The sequence below is a fragment of the Bufo bufo genome, chromosome 2 (assembly GCF_905171765.1).
Source record: "Bufo bufo chromosome 2, aBufBuf1.1, whole genome shotgun sequence".
In the NCBI taxonomy this organism is placed as follows: domain Eukaryota; kingdom Metazoa; phylum Chordata; class Amphibia; order Anura; family Bufonidae; genus Bufo; species Bufo bufo.
Genome location: NC_053390.1, coordinates 427753447 through 427769945, shown reverse-complemented (window position 1 = coordinate 427769945; position 16499 = coordinate 427753447). Strand labels below are relative to the sequence as shown.

Sequence of the window (16499 nt, the reverse complement as noted above, 5' to 3'; positions counted from 1 at the left end):
CACCTGGGACGTAAAAACCCAAGAGCAGAATATAAAATCAGTGATACAGTCCTAACCTCAGTATCTGAGGAAAAGGATTTAGGGATCATTATTTCAGAAGACTTAAAGGTAGGCAGACAATGTCACAGAGCAGCAGGAAATGCTAGCAGAATGCTTGGGTGTATAGCAAGAGGAATTACCAGTAGAAAGAGGAAGGTGCTCATGCCAATCTACAGAGCACTAGTGAGACCTCATTTGGAGTATTGTGCTCAGTACTGGAGACCATATCTCCAGAAGGATATTGATACTTTGGAGAGAGTTCAGAGAAGAGCTACTAAACTGGTACATGGATACAGAGGGGATATGATAGAAACTTTTAAGTACATAAAGGGAATCAACAAGGTAAAAGAGGAAAGAATATTTAAAAGAAGAAAAACTGCTACAAGAGGACATAGTTTTAAATTAGAGGGGCAAAGGTTTAAAAGTAATATCAGGAAGTATTACTTTACTGAGAGAGTAGTGGATGCATGGAATAGCCTTCCTGCAGAAGTGGCAGCTGCAAATACAGTGGAGGAGTTTAAGCAGGCATAAGGCCATCCTTCATACAAGATAAAGCCAGGGGCTATCCATAGTATTTAGTATATTGGGCAGACTAGATGGGCCAAATGGTTCTTATCTGCCGACACATTCTATGTTTCTATGTTTATCCCTTTCTGGCGGATTGTGTAGCTAAGTGGACCTCCTAAGTGGATCCTCCGGTCGCACGTCTCGCCAAACATACCGCCATTCCTGTGGCTGATGGCTCATCCCTCCAGGATCCTGTAGATCGCCATATGGAGTCCTTTTCTAAGTCCGTTTTTGCAGCAAGTGGCTCAGCACTTCGTCCAATTTTTGCTTCCGCCTGAGTGGCTAAGGCGGTCTTGGAATGGGCACTCCTGTTAAATCAGGACTTGGCGGCTGACCTCCCTCTAGCTGAGCTCCAATCTTTGACCCTGCAAATCTCACAGGCGGGGAAGTATCTCTGTGAGGCTTCCTTGGACGCGGGTGCACTTGTTGCCCGCTCATCGGCTCTCGCTGTAACCTTACAGCGCGAATTGTGGCTTAAGGTTTGGGCAGCGGATTCATTGTCAAAGCGTTCCCTTACAGGCCTCCCTTTTTCCGGCTCCGGATTATTCGGGGCCCGGTTAGATGAGATTATCTCTGAGGCTACGGGCGGTAAAAGTAGCTCACCTCCCACAGGGCAGATCCAAGCGCACGTTTCGCGCTAAGTCTACAAATGCCCGGGCCCATTCCTTTCGCCGCTTCTCGGGTACATGACCGGCAGCAGGAGCCCCTCCCAAGTCCTCCACGCAAGACCAGCGGAAGAAGCCATTCTTTCAACCTCAACCAGCCTGGCCCCTGCAAGCACAGCCCGCTCGTTCCTCGTCCAACAAGCAGTCCTCCGCATGAAGAAGCGCCCCTACCCTCATGGGTGGGGGGTTGTCTCCTCCTTTTTCAGGAAATTTGGCAGGCCCACATCTCAGACGCGTGGACACTTGAAATTGTAACCTTGGGTTGCAAGATCGAGTTTGCTTCTCCTCCTTCGGAACGATTCTTTCTGTCCCAGCCACCCAGAGATTCAGATCGTGCTGTCGCCTTTTTTCAGGCAATTCGGTCTCTCCTCGTTCAAGGTGTGATCTCCCCGGTTTCCCTGGAGGAACAGTTCACAGGGTTTTATTCAAACCTATTTGTCGTCCGCAAGAAAGAAGGATCCGTTCGACCGATTCTGGACCTAAAGCTGCTGATCCGGTTCCTCCGGGTTCAACACTTCAGAATGGAGTCCCTTCGCTCCGTTGTTGCTTCACTGGAGTGGGGAGAATTCATTTCTTCAATAGACATTCGGGACATGTACTTACATGTCCCAATTGCTCCGGCGCATCAGCGCTTCCTCCGCTTTGCGGTAGGGCCCCACCACTACCAGTTCGTCGCCCTCTTCTTCAGCATCGAGAGTATTCACGAAAGTGCTCGCCCCTCTCCTTGCCTTCTTCGTACTAGTGGTATCACCCTGATTCCCTATCTGGACGACATCCTGGTCAAAGCAGCGTCCTTTGGTCAGAACGAGGACAGTCTACGTATCACTCTGGATACCCTGACATGCTTTGGCTAGCTGGTGAACTTCCAGAAGTCTTCCCTATGTCCCACCAGGCGGATCACTTTCCTTGGTATGATCCTCGACACGGACGCAGCGTTAGTTCGCCTCCCTCTGGACAATCGGCTAGCCCTTCTGCGGTTGGTCCGTCTTCTCCTCCGGTGCAGGTACCCATCGATCCGATTTTACATACAGGTCTTGGTTGCAATGGTCGCTTCCTTCGAGGCAGTTCTGTTTGCACAATTTCACATCCATTCCCTTCAACAGGCAATTTTGTCATCTTGGGACAAGTCACTGGAGTCCTTGGACCGTCACATCGTCCTGTCCCCAAGGGTGTGTTCGGCACTCAGGTGGTGGCTCTCGGGCCCCAACTTTGGAGTCGGGGAAATCTTTCTCCCGGTCTCATGGACGGTCATTACCACCGATGCCAGTCTTCAAGGTTGGGGTGGAGTCTTCCCGCCCCGGACAGTCCAAGGCGTATGGTCTCAGTCGGAATCCAAACTGCCCATTAACATCCTAGAGCTCCAGGCCATTCATCTATCTCTTCTCCATTGGACACCTCTCCTGAGGGGCCGGCTGATTCGGATCCAGTCAGACAATGACCAGGCTTACATCAACCACCAAGGGGGAACCCGAAGTCAAGCGGTGATGGAGGAGTCAGCCAAAATCTTGCAGTGGGCGGAGACTCATGTACCAGCTCTATCGGCGGTCTACATTCCGGCAGTGGAGAATTGGACGGCAGATTTCCTCAGTTGGACGACTGTGGACCCGGGAGAGTGGTCTCTGCACCCGGATGTGTTCGACTCCATTTGTCTCCGTTAGGGCCAACCGGAGGTGGACTTGATGGCATCCAGGCTCAACAACAAACTCCCCGCCTTCTTCTCTCGAACAAGAGATCCTCAGGTGTGCGCCGTAGATGCACTGGTGGCACCATGGGACGGGTTCTCTCTACTGTACATATTCCCTCCTCTTCCCCTCCTGCCCCGAGTCCTGTGCAGAATCAGGATTGAGGGCATCCAGACGATTGTCATCGTTCCTTCTAGGAGACATCCGTGGCTGTTGAAACCCCCATTCTGAAGCAACGAGGTTTCCCTGACAAGGTTATCCACACCATTATTAAGGCCAGGAAACCAGCATCATCCAAAACTTATTTTCTGCGCTTTTGTGAAGAACGTAGCCTCCCTCCACTGCGCTTCTCGCTTCCCACTATCCTTTCCTTTCTGCAATCGGGTCTGGATTTGGGTCTTGCTCTTAGTACCTTAAAGGGACAGGTGTCGGCGCTTCTTTTTCCCAGCGTCCTTTAGAAGAACAGGCCACGTTTAAGACCTTTCTACAAGGGGTTGTTCACACCGTCCCTCCGTATCTTCCCCCCCGTTTGCCCTCTTGGGACTTAAACCTTGTCCTTGGTTCCCTCCAATCTGCTCCTTTTTAGCCTCTAGACGCAGTTTCCATCCGTCTTCTTTCCTGGAAGGTTGCATTCCTAGTGATAATCACATCTATCAGGCGCGTTTCGGAATTGGCGGCGCTTTCTTGTAAGGAACCCTTTCTTATTCTGCACCAAGATAAGGCAGTGCTCTGCCATGTACCTTCTTTTCAGCCGAAGATGGTCTCTGCCTTCCATGTCAACAAAGACATTGTTCTCCCTTTGTTCTGCCCTTCTCCCTCACATCCTAGGGAGCGAGCTCTCCATCAGCTGGATGTGGTTTGGGCTCTGAGGATTTACTTATCCATTTCTAGTTCGTTCCACCGTACGGACTCTGTTCGTTGTTCCTGAAGGTACTTGCAAAGGCTTGGCAGCCTCCAAGGTGACAATTGCTAGGCGGATTAGTTTGGTAATTGCTAAGGCATACCGCTCCTCGGGCAAGGCACCGCCCCTCTGTATCACGGCCCACTCGACCAGGGTGGGCGCATCTTGGGCTCGTTTTCACCATGCTTCCGGTTCACAGCTGTGTAAGGCAGCGACTCGGTCTTCCTTGCACACCTTCACCAAGTTTTACCAGATGCATACTTTTGCATCAGCCGACGCTGCTCTGGGCCGCAAGGTCTTGCAGACAGCAGTGTCTTAAGCTTCCGTGAGAATGTTTTCCATGGGCGTGTGGTTCTCCCCTCCCCGTGGACTGCTTTGGAACGTCCCACGGTTCTGTGTCCCCCAATGATACGAACAAGAAAACAAGATTTTTGTGGACTCCCCTGTAAAATCTCTTTCTTGCTTAGTTCATTGGGGACACAGCTCCCACCCATTGATTTCTATTATTGCCGCAGGTGATGGCGGTTGGTTTGCCGGTAGGGTCCTCAGTTCTGGTTATGTCCTACTGGCATTAGTTGGGGTATGGTTTGTTTCCTGTATGTTTTTCTCCTACTGCTTGGGCACAAACTGATATACTCTCTTCAGGCTGGAGGGGGTATAGCCGGCAGGGGAGGAGCTAACACTTTTCAGCCTAGTGTCGCCTCCTAGTGGCAGCAGCAGCTATACCCACGGTCCTGTGTCCCCCAATGAACTAAGCGAGAAAGAGATTTTACAGGTCAGTTCACAAAAAAACTTGTTTTTACATCTGCACCATTGTGATCTAGCTGCCAGTTCCAGCAGAGAATGCTGGGAATCAGTCGGACACAAACCACAGTGTTTAACGGTTTCAGTCTGGCCGATTCTCAGTATATTGCTGGATCTCCGCCGGACCCCATTATAATTAATAGGGCCGGTGGGCATTCTGGTTGCATCCAGCAGTGCCGGATCCTGAGAATTCTGGAAGGCTGTTCTTTGCCTGAACAGCCTGCTGGAATCCAAGCTCCTATGGATTACCCAGTTACAGTGGAAAAGTGCAAATGAAAATAAACTGTGAGCTACAGTCCAACAAATATCAAAGTTAGGACCATTAAACCACCATGTGTGCTAAATCACCAAAAAAGTGTCATTAAGGCCTGGTCATGAAGGGTTTAAACAAGCTCAATGATTTTTGTATATATATATATATATATATATATATATATATATATATATATTTTTTTTTTTTACTGAAAGTTACAGTTTAAACTTGTCCTAACAACCAAAATGTATATATTGTTTGCTGTTGCAGAAATCACCACTTCTTCTACATTACAGACCGAAAATGGACTTGCTGTAAAAGAACTTATTTGTCCTGTCTGGACAAGGTTTTTGCAGAGACTATCATGGGCACCACCACAGTGCACCTCATGATTCACGACATGTGACCTGTACCAGCGGATTCAAGCCAGAAGATTGTAGCGCACACACAGGAGAACCTCTTCACTTCAAAATGTTTCTCGTACGCAACACAATTACCAGGATTCTGGACAGAAAAAATATTTATACTTTTTGTACAAAAAGATAATTTTTCACAACTCAAGACACTACCAGCATGGCGTTTACAAATACTAAACACTTTTTTCATAGATATTCATGTATTTGCTGCAAACTACATCCAGGATTGTTTTTGAGATGTATTGAACCTCGTATATATATTAATAAATATATATCTATATATATATATATATATATATATATATAATAGAGAAAACAGATTGACACCAAATTACCTTAGGTTGCTTTTTAATTGTTAAAAGATTTTATAAATCATTTACAATTAAAACCCACTATCAGGTTTACTTTGTAGATTAAAAAAAATTATGTTTAGGGTCCGTTCACACGTCCGCAAAATTCCTTCTGTTCCGCAAAAAAATAGAACATGTCCTATTCTTGTCTGCAATTGCGGACAAGAAAAGGCATTTTCTATGAGAGTGCCGGCGATGTGCGGTCCGCAAAATGCGGAACGCACATTGCCGGTGTCCGTGTTTTGCGGATCCGCAAAACATATACAGACGTGTGAATGGACCCTTAGGGTGACTGCCCAGTGCAGACATTTGAGCCAATATATTTTGTAAAAGAAATCAAGGGTTCAGATTGTGCGGTTTCCGAAATTCCTTGTTCGGTGGAAAATATCTCTTGCAAAGATTAGCAATTGGATTATGCATTTTGACTGGTGGTTATAATTGGAATTTGTTGCCACCGTGGACTTTTGGCTTTTTGCTGCAATACTATTAGAAGTCCCTCCTCTTACGCCATATGGTCGTTTCTGCTAATCATGTTAGTACAGGCCTCAGACAATATAATTCAAATGATGATCAGTTCTCATGTGAGATCTTAAGTGCTCTTGGTGCTAACTTCTTCTTGATCTAGAAAGATTGACATGGTACGGGGAATTTAGTCGGTGAATAATACAAGAATACTGACACATGTGCCTGCTGGAGTTGCATTAAAATGAACCTTGTAAATTGAAAGAATGTAATGAACTAAAACCGAATGCATATATTCATGAAACAATCTGCATTTTCGCAGGTATCTATTGGATCACTTGAATTTAATATGGTGCTACAATACACCCTCTGTTGCTGAACTTCACTATATAGCTGTATAGGCCAGCAGCTCCCAACTGACTGCACTGTCTGCTTATCCGAGATAAGTATTTATAATTGAAGACAGTGTTCGGAAGAAGTCACCGCATAGCTATGCGCACGTGTTAACCTAACAACCTCAGCAGTGAAATAACCAGAATTTTAATTTGGTCAAACGCCATGTCAGAAAATCCATCCGCCTTTGTCTGTTCCCGTTTTGAATAAAAAATAAATTGGCTAGTTGCACTGATCAGGCCCACATTCTGCGGATAGGATACATGAAGGAGATATATTGGAATAATGGAAGCCTCTGTGAGGTACATTGTACTGTTTGCTCCTGGAACTTCAAAGCAAATGTTACATTTAAGAATGGGTAAGGAAGCACTTTTTTTGTCAGATTTTATTTGATACATCTGTGCTGTTCTCACGAGCCACACTCGGCCTGTTGCGTCTGGAACATTTTTTGAAGGTGGGGAATTGTGTTCGTCAGTGAACAGGGTTTTAACACTTCTTTCACTGCATTGTGTCTGCAAAAATAATATGTATGGGTCTTTGCTGTATCCTGCAACAGTGAGACGAAAGATAGCCAGGTATACATACATTTTTGTTTAATATAGGTCGTATGGAAAATAGTAAATTCTGACAGAATATATGATAAATTTAACAAGGATTGGTGGGGTTTAAAAATAACTTTATAAAATTATTTATTCTATTTTAAGCTTTCTATATTATTTTACCATTGAAAAGGTTTAAGTGACCAGCTTTATTTACGGGCATATAAAATTGTGAACTGTTTAACAAGCTTCATTTTTTATTTTTTTTTTCATCAAATTTTAAGGGTGAATAAAAAGCATCAGGAATGCAGTTGTGCAATAGACTTGCAGAATGCCTAATTTAAGTAAATGTTTGTCTTCAGTGCTGTGAAAATTAAGGATTTTTTTTTCTCTTTCGTTTTTAAGCTACGAAGAAGTATTTTTCAGTTTTTTTCCCCCATCGAAATATGTATTTAAAGATGAGCTCTAATACCATCTGACATGTCTATTTTAGTAAATGTATGTATTCCCTTTGAAATCACAATGTTGGAGTATGTTTTCTTAGAACGCTGCATTGTACTTTTCCTCTATTATTCCTCTTGTATATGTATCAATGAATTCACAACTAGGTGTTACTATTCCACTTGTCAATAGAGTGTCTCCCTATGCAGTCTGATGCTGTCATTGCTGATTGGACAGTGTTACACCCTGCAGGCACTCACCCCATTGACCAGAGGATTCGTAGCTTCCATTTATCAAATTATTGATACAATTCCAGGAGTATCAATGAGGTTCTCTGCGATTTTCATATTGATGGCTTATCTTCAAGATAGGTCGTCTATATGAGATCGTCAGGGGTCTGACTCTCAGCATGCCTGCTGATCAGCTGTTTAAGAAAGCTGCAGCTATCACTGGATTTCACAGCGCCATCCATTGGTTAGTGGCTGTGCTTGGTATTGCAGCTCAGTCCCATTCACTAGGATGAGGCTTAAGTGCTCACAAAGTGCCCCAGTCTCTTCATACAGCTGATCAAAGGGGGTATGAGTCTGACATTGATGACTTATCTTAAGAATAGGCCATCAATAACAAAATCCTGGAGAACCCCTTTAACACAATGAAAGAGTATAATGCACAAGCAGGGGAATAATTAGAAAAGTTAGGGTGACGTAGCAAAATTTTTAATGCATAAATAATGTTATTCTCTGGTTTGGTATGATTACAGCAATACCAAATATGTGTAGTTTTTATTTTTATTTTTACGGTTTACTACCTTTGTACAATAAAACCATATCCATGGGAAAAAGGACAGGATATGGACAATATAAAAAACGAAACTTTATTGAGATTTGTGTGAGCGTAGTGCAAGTGTTTGTTCTTATTTTAGCAGTGATCCAGACGCTAATGAACGTCTGGGTTGTGGTATGGGTAAACTACCTAATTAGGCCCAGAAGCATTGATTAGATGGAAACGGTCATCATTTCACCTTTTTCTGGAAAAAAAGCTTTGTGATTGATGGGGGAGAAGGGGATAACATGCACAGAAGTCCATGTTCCCCCTCCCCCTTTGGTCATGTACAGTAGTTACACAGGGAGAGGAAGATCTATATCTCTTTCCTTTCCATGCAGCCTGTTAGCATATCACCCAATGCCCCCTCTCTTCTACACTAGCTGGGATCATTGCCATTTGAGAGGGAGGACTGCTGTAACCTATTCTTTTTCAGGCTGTATAGCATCTAGAGCAGGGATGACCAACCTGCTGCTCTCCAGCTGTTGTAAAACTACAATTCCCACCATGCCCTGCTGTAGGCTGATAGCTGTAGGCAGTCTTTGCATGATGGGAGTTGTAATTTTGCAACAGCTGGAGAGCCGCAGGTTGGCTATCCCTGATCTAGAGATATATGTCAGGTCTTAAAGCTGACAGTTTAAACTTTATAACAAGATGCAAGACTGTGCTTGCAACTATACAGCCAGAAATAGACCCTTTTAGAAACCAGGTCAGGAATAATATGTGCAGATCTCACTCCCAACCCAGTTTCTAAAGGCTCTATCTCTGGATAGCTAGCACTGCATTCTTAGTCTTGTTTTAAAGTTTAGATTGTCTGCAAAACCAGGCTTATATCTCTACATAGAGCATGTTAAAGCAGCTTCTTCTCCTTCAGCTAGCTATGGTGTAAGCTATTGAAGACATGCTCTAGCATTATTTCATCGGGAAAACATTTTAAAAAACAGATGTATGGAGAGCTGATAGATCATCTTTTGTTTTCAATGCATTTAGCATAAGATACACATTTACAAATAGTATTACATTATTACAGATTGATCTGTTTTATGCGGACTATTATAATGTCATATTAAACTTAGTATGGTGCTATTCAAAAATACTTGCATCCCTTGTTTTCCCTTCCTCCACAACAGCACCACAGAGAGAGGATCCGCCCTCCGCCCCCAGGGACAGGAGACCTGCAGAATTGAAAGGTGGAGCCTCTCTCCCACCTCAGTGGTTTTCTGTCCCCGGAGTGGGAGACCTGCAGTTTTATTTTCAGGTCAGTACTGCTAGTCTGGAAGTCTAGGTGGTAGTATACCTGCTGGGGTCTATCGCCCAGAGGATGGGTTGGCAGGACCCTAGGAGCCGGTGGTTGTCCAGGGCTTCCACTTGGTTCTTGCAGCAGGTGCGTATGCTCCTCCAGGGAAGTGAGGCCACGCAATATCTGGAGTTAAAGGATCAAAGGAAGCAGCCCCGGGAGGGGGTGTTGCGTTCCACCGCATGCGGCCCAGATCCATGGGGAAATATGTCTTCCGGAGCCTTCCCTCATCATGCGGTCCAAACAGGGAGAAAGCGCGAGTGTTCCAGTGGACGTCACTTCTAGCGGAGCGTGCGGTCCACATGAGGCACTTCCGGTTTTAACATGTGGCCAGATTTGTGTTCCAAACGCGCTGGCCTTCTGGGAGGAGGGCGCGGGAGCAGTTTAAAAAAGCGCAGGATGGCCGGTGGTGTGCCGGCGTTTTTTCTCTGACTGCTCTCACCTAGATTCTGATTCTGCTGGTACTCCTGCTTCCCTATGTGAATAGAAATCCACGGCACACCTTCTGTACACGGTGAAAAAAAGTGTCTTTATTCACACATGTCACAGCAGCGACGTTTCGGTCCCGTCTCAGAACCTTTCTCAAGCCAACGAAACTATTAGAATGTCAGATTAGGGATAAGTGTCCTAGAGAGCAAATTATAGCCTCCTTACCCGCTTTACAGAAGGCGGCTGATTTCATTGCGGATGCTTCTGTAGATTCAGTCAAACTGGTGACACAGGCATCCTCTCTTTCCAATTCTGCTTGCAGAGCACTCTGGTTAAAAAATTGGAAAGGGGGTGATTTGTCTTCAAAGCAAAGATTGTGCAGTATTCCTTGTCAATGAGAGTTTTTGTTTGGGCCTGATTTAGATTCCCTTTTGGAGAAAGCTGCGGATAGGAAAAGGAAATTTCCTGGTCTTTCTCCAGGTTATTCTTCAACCTCCTTTTCCAGATCCAGACGTCCCTTTCGTTCCTTATCTAGATTTCGGGGAAGAGGTCAAAATAGCGAGAGAAACCAAAGTTTTAGATCTAAAGGTTTTGGGGGTAAAGGCTTCCTGTTTGGAGGTTCCTCTTCCTAGCCTAAGAAACCGCCTCAGCAATGATGCCAGGAATGCTGTGGGAGGAAGACAGAGGTTTCTTCTTCCCACATGGGAAAAAGTAGCAGGAAAATGGGTCCAGGGGCTCATAGGAGAAGGTTTAAGGTTAGATTTTCGTTCAAAACCCCTCAGACATTTGTGGTCACAAAGGCTGAAGGTTCGTCACTAGGATTGTATGCTATGGAGGTAGAAGTCTTAGAGTTGTTAGAGAAGCAGGTTCTAATTCCAGTTCCAGTGGCAGAACAGAAAAAAGGGGTTCTACTCTCCTATATTTATGGTAAAAAAAAAACAACTGACAACTCTTTCCGCACGATTATAAATCTAAAACCACTAAACAAATACCTTCTTTTAAGAAAATTCAAGATGGAGACAGTAAAATCAGCAGTTCATCTACTGTATCCCAATTGTTTTATGGCAGTCTTAGATCTGAAAGACGCTTATTATCACGTCCCCATACACCCTTTGCATCAGAAGTTCCTCACAGTGGCAGTGACTGTCAAAGGAAGTATTCGTCACTTTCAGTTTCAGGCGCTTCTGTTTTGGCCTCTCTATGGCCCCCAGAATATTTACAAAGGTGATGGAAGAAGTAGCCTCATTTATAAGGAAAGAGAACATTTTATTCCTGCCTTATCTGGACAACTTTCTAATTATAGCACACTCTCAGCGGGACTGTATGATGGCAGTGCAAAAGGTGACGGGAATTTTGGAAGATTTAGACTGGCTGATAAATCACAAAAAAATCCTGAATTGTGCTGGAAACTCGTCAGGTGTTTTTGGGTCTTCTCTTGGATTCGGTAGTCCAGAGAGTTTTTTTGACCAAAGAAAAGATATCCCGTGTCCATAAAAAGTTGCAGATGCTGAAATCATCTCAGAGCCTGACTATTTAGAAAGCCATGTCAGTCCAGGGGTTTTGACCTCCTGTATTCCAGCAGTAGAATTGTCCCAGTTTCATGCTCGGCAGCTACAGGCAGAGATTCTTCTACCACTAAAGAAGAATGGGAGGAGGACTCAAGGATGGTAATTTCAAGGAAAAGGTTAGAAGATCGGTCCTGGTGGAAAGACAGCATAAATCTAAATCGGGGGATTCCTTGGAGTCGTTCCGATCCAGTGGTTTTGATGACAGATGTCAGCCCTTGGGGATGGGGGCACATTTTTTGGACCAGATCATTCAAGGAGAGTGGTCACCTGTACAGAGTACATTCTCCTCAAACAAAAAAGAGTTGCTGGCTATAAGACTGGCCTTGGAGGCAGCAATACCCTTTATTCATTTAAAACGTGAGGATAATGTCGGACAATCGGTCAGCTGTAGCTTACATAAATCATCAGGGGGGAACAAAATCAGTTTCCCTCATGAAAGAAGCAGATCTGTTCCGAAATCTGGAGCGGAAGGTCATTCATGTTTCTGCTCTCCACTTAAGAGGCAAGGAAAACATCCAGGCGAACTTCCTGAGCCATCATCAGCTGAGACAGGGGGAGTGGTCTCTGAACCCTTCAGTTTTTTCAGAGATATTCAGGCTGTGGGGGCCCCCATCAATCTATCTTTTTGCCACCAGAATAAACAGAAAGGTGGAGAGTTTTTGCTCTCTCAACCCAAGAGAATTTCCAGATGGGGTGGATGCTCTTCTCCAGAAATGGGGGTTCCCCTTAGGCTGTGCTTTTCCTCCCTTCCAGCTTATTCCTCTAGTTCTCCAAATGATCAGAGACGAGGGTGCAAGAATCATTATGATAGCCCCCTTCTGGCTGAGAAGGGCATGGTTCTCTCTCCTGAGGTCCATGTCAGTAACAGACCCCTGGATTCTTCCGGAGATCCTGGACCTTTGGATGCAGGGGCCAGTTTGTCATCCAAATGTCAGGGGCCTACACCTTACGGCCTGGAATTTGAAAGGTCATTATTGATTAGAAGGGTTTTCGGAAGCTCTAGTATCAACCTAAAAAGTAGGAAAGCTGTGACCGTTTCAATCTATGCTAGGGTTTGGAAAAGGTCAGGTTCTTTGCCCTCTGAGACTTCAGTCATTCAGATCCTGGAGTTTATCCAGAGGGGTTTGTCTCTGGGATTAGCAAAGAACACTCAGAACGTTCAGGTTTCGGTCCTGTCAGCCCTCTTTGGTCTAAATTGTGCCATTGACCCCTGGGTGAAAAGGTTCTTTAAAGCAGTAAATATAATTATTCCGGTTAAGGCTCCCAGGATTCCCCCGTGGGATCTAAATCTAGTATTAAATGCTTTGACTAGGCCTCCCTTTGAACCATTGACCTCTTGTTAAGTGAAGCTCCTTACCTTTAAGTTAGTCCTATTGGTAGCTTTAACCTCTGCGAGAAGGGTCAGCGAAATTCAGGCCATCTCTATCAATCCTCCCTTTATGTCTATCCTGGATGATAGGGTAGTTCTTAGACCAGATCCTTCCATTTTACGTAAGATTCCATCCAAATACAACAGACTCCAGGAGATAGTCCTTCCAACTTTTTTTGATAAGCCCAAGAACCAGAAGGAAAGAGTTTTCTACTTCCTGGGTGTTAGGAGATGCCTTATACGTTACCAAGAGGTAACCAAGGATTGGACAAAGTCCTCTGCACTATTTTTTTTTTTTTTTTCTGGCATAAGTAAGGGTAAGCGAAAAAAAAAAAAACTAAGTTGGAGTCACTCTCATGCTCTGTAAACCACTGAGGTGGGAGAGAGGTTCCACCTTTTTACTCTGCAGGTTTCCTGTCCCCGAGGGCGGATCCTCTCTCTGTGGTGCTGTCATGGGGTCTGGAAAATCCGATTACCGGTGAGTGTAATCCTAATTTTTCTTTTCACAGCATTATACTTTTTTGTGTAATTGAAAGGTTTATTTTCACAGGGCCAGATATATCATTAGCTGAAGTCAAAATAATGGAGTGAAAAAGTCGCACATTTTTGCGCAATCGCTAAAACTGCGCAAAAATTTGTGACTTTTATTGGCTCTGCACTATGCTCGCCAGTTTTCTGAAAGTGGGCGTGTTTTCTTATGTAAATGAATCTCTAGACAGATTTACTATTGCGACAATAAAAAAAAATATATATAATTAAGAAAATTGCACAATTTCACTCCAGTGAGGACCATGCTCATCTTATGCGACTTTTTAATAGAACATGCGACTTTTTCGTAAAGACATGCGACTTTACTAAAGCCGCTTACTGAAGGATAAACTGCTACTGTCATTCCACATTTATCACAGTATTAAAGGACCATTAATAAATCTGACTTGGCCAAAAGGGACTTTGGACATATGTAAAAGTGGAGTAAGATGTAAGTGTAATGATAAATCTGGCCCATAGTGTTCTTATGAAATTCATTCAAATTAGCCTTTAAAATACACCTCTGTTTTATACTCCAAGAACAGTGATTTGATCATCATTTACTTTTGTCATCTATCTGTGCATGAATACTCTGACTGTTAAGTAGAGATGTGTTCTTGTCTCCCTGAAGACAAAAAATCTATAAAAATAAATCAGGTACACCTTTCAGGTTTTAGCTAATGTACAGGGCCCTCAAATTTAATGGCACACTTGAGGTTTTTATCTGAGGGCTATATTGTTTTTTTTTTTTGTTTTTTTTTATCATTGCAGAACCACTTGATAGGCTCATTATGAATTTCATTTTTTTTCACAATGTATCTATTAGTGTCATTGACACTACACTGAAGACATCACAGATTTGTTCCAGTATTAAAAATGTATTAAAAAAAAAAAAAACTGATTTCAATACTGTCTAAAAGCCTGAAGAATTTCATGTACTTAAAATAAACTTACAAAAACTTTCATTTTGTGGAAATGTTTTTCCCTAAAAGTTTACATTTTTTAATTTTGTGTTACTGTGTAAAAGTATCAAATATAGAGGCTATATTGCTTAATGTTTTGATTTTCCTACAGTGAAGCTTGTATTCTGTGTTTTGCCAATTAATATTATATGCTTGTAATAAAAGCTAATACAAAAACTGAACAAATAGTCTAAAGAATTTTGTTTTGATTCTTTTTCATTTAAATGAGTTTGTGATGAGAACTTTGAGAATATAATCAAGGCGTATGCAGTTTTTAAATAACATTTTTAAGGAAAGAGAAATTTGAATCACAAATGTGTAGCTGAGACTAAATATACTGCTCGATATAATCTGTATAGAAAGCAGCCACAAAGGAAATATAAGTATTCCAGTTCTTATATCCTTGTATTGATAAGATGATTCAGCCGCATAGATGCAGCATGTGTTTTCTGAGTAGATGTGTGAAGCATTAGTTAATGCTATGTGCATCCATGTAACTTTTTTATTTTTTTCTCTAAAGGTAGTTTCAGACGGGCGTGTTCACTGCAGGAAGCATGCTCCATGTGGGAGCTGTATTTCCTATATGGACACTGCTCATCAGGAGTGGATTGGCAGCATCATAATGATCTATATTGTTTTTAATTTCTTTCTGACCGTGAGTCTCCTGAACTCATATGATTCAGTGACAGTTAAAGTGTAAATGTCATATTTTTTTTATTTGCTAGTTTATTAGAGCTAGGCATGTATACCTGAGTTAGTCTGTCAATGATTGCCAAAAGATCTATAATTACCTTATAATAGCAGCTTTCATTAATGTCCCCTGTCTTTTTCCACTGGTCCCTTAAAAGACTGTTGCTAGGGCTTGTCTGTCTCCAGCTCAGTGTAAACAGAAGAAAGAGGGGCGGTCCTTCACACTGCATGTCTGCATTAGGCTTCAGAGTGATGTGTGATCTCTCAGTAATCCAATCTGATTGGCTGACAGGAAGCTGCTGGCTAAAACAAGTGTGTATGGGAAGGCAGTTTTGGCCTCAGAGAACTGGCAGAGGAGCCATCTTGAGAAGATCCTTATATTGTAGGAGTTAAGACAGCTGTAAGTAAGGGAGAAGCTCAAGGAAAACTATGGTATGTCAAGAAACTAAAGATTGCTATATGGATAATGCTGCACCAGCAATAACATATGCTAAAATAGATTTTATGATGAAAACATTACAGTTACACTTTAAGTGGACTTACGGCCAGGAAGGAATTCACAACAACATAAATCATTATGATGCTGCAAATCCACTTCAGATGAGCAGTGTCCACAACAGGAAATATAGCTCAGTGAACACACTCGTCTGAAACTACTCCAATGCATCCACAATAAAAAACATTTTTTAAAAGGAATAAACTTTTCAGAAGAAATTTAACTGTTTTGGTCAAGGTTGGAGGCTGAAACCAAACTAAGTGTGAAGTCTGATCTAATATAACAATTATTCACGGATATTCACACATATCCATTGAAACATCTTCTGAATGGCAGTTTCTGACAAGCAAAGCTTGCCCAGCTATATCTTTTTCAGAAGAGAAGGGAGGAGGGACAGGCCAAGTGCATGTTCCCTCTGATGTCTGGACCTGTAGTTCCACATGCAGACACATAAGAGAAAACAGATCTTGAAAATAAAATCAGCAATGCAGAAATCCACTGTCAACATTGTGAAACTTTAATCTATCAAGGATATCCTATAAATCTAAAATAGTTTATTTTCCATGACAAAGGTGCACAAAGACTTAACAGTGAACATCATTCCACTTTTTCTTCTGGTTGTAAGTCAAACAAACTGTCATAATATAACTTCTACCCTCATCCTCCCAAACCCATCCAAAAACTTTTTTTTATACACCCCTTATGTACCTTAGTGTACCGAGTGTCAAGAACACAATTTAAAAACATATATTGTTTTTCCTATTAAAAAACAGGATATGATTTTCTTAAATGGTAACTGTTATTTCAGTAAACTTTGCAGTACAGA

At 42.9% G+C, this 16499-nt stretch overlaps 1 protein-coding gene across 2 annotated transcripts in view; it reads left to right on the top strand.

The window, feature by feature from the left end:
• The window catches only part of PCGF3 (polycomb group ring finger 3), a 157159-nt gene extending 151623 nt beyond the window's left edge, over positions 1–5536 (top strand). For both annotated transcript variants that reach the window (XM_040417383.1, XM_040417382.1), the window contains one exon: positions 5182–5536. In XM_040417383.1, coding sequence (XP_040273317.1) covers positions 5182–5229 — 48 coding nt within the window. In that variant the 3' untranslated portion in view covers positions 5230–5536. The remainder of the gene's footprint in view (positions 1–5181) is intronic.
• Positions 5537–16499: the final 10963 nt, after the last annotated feature.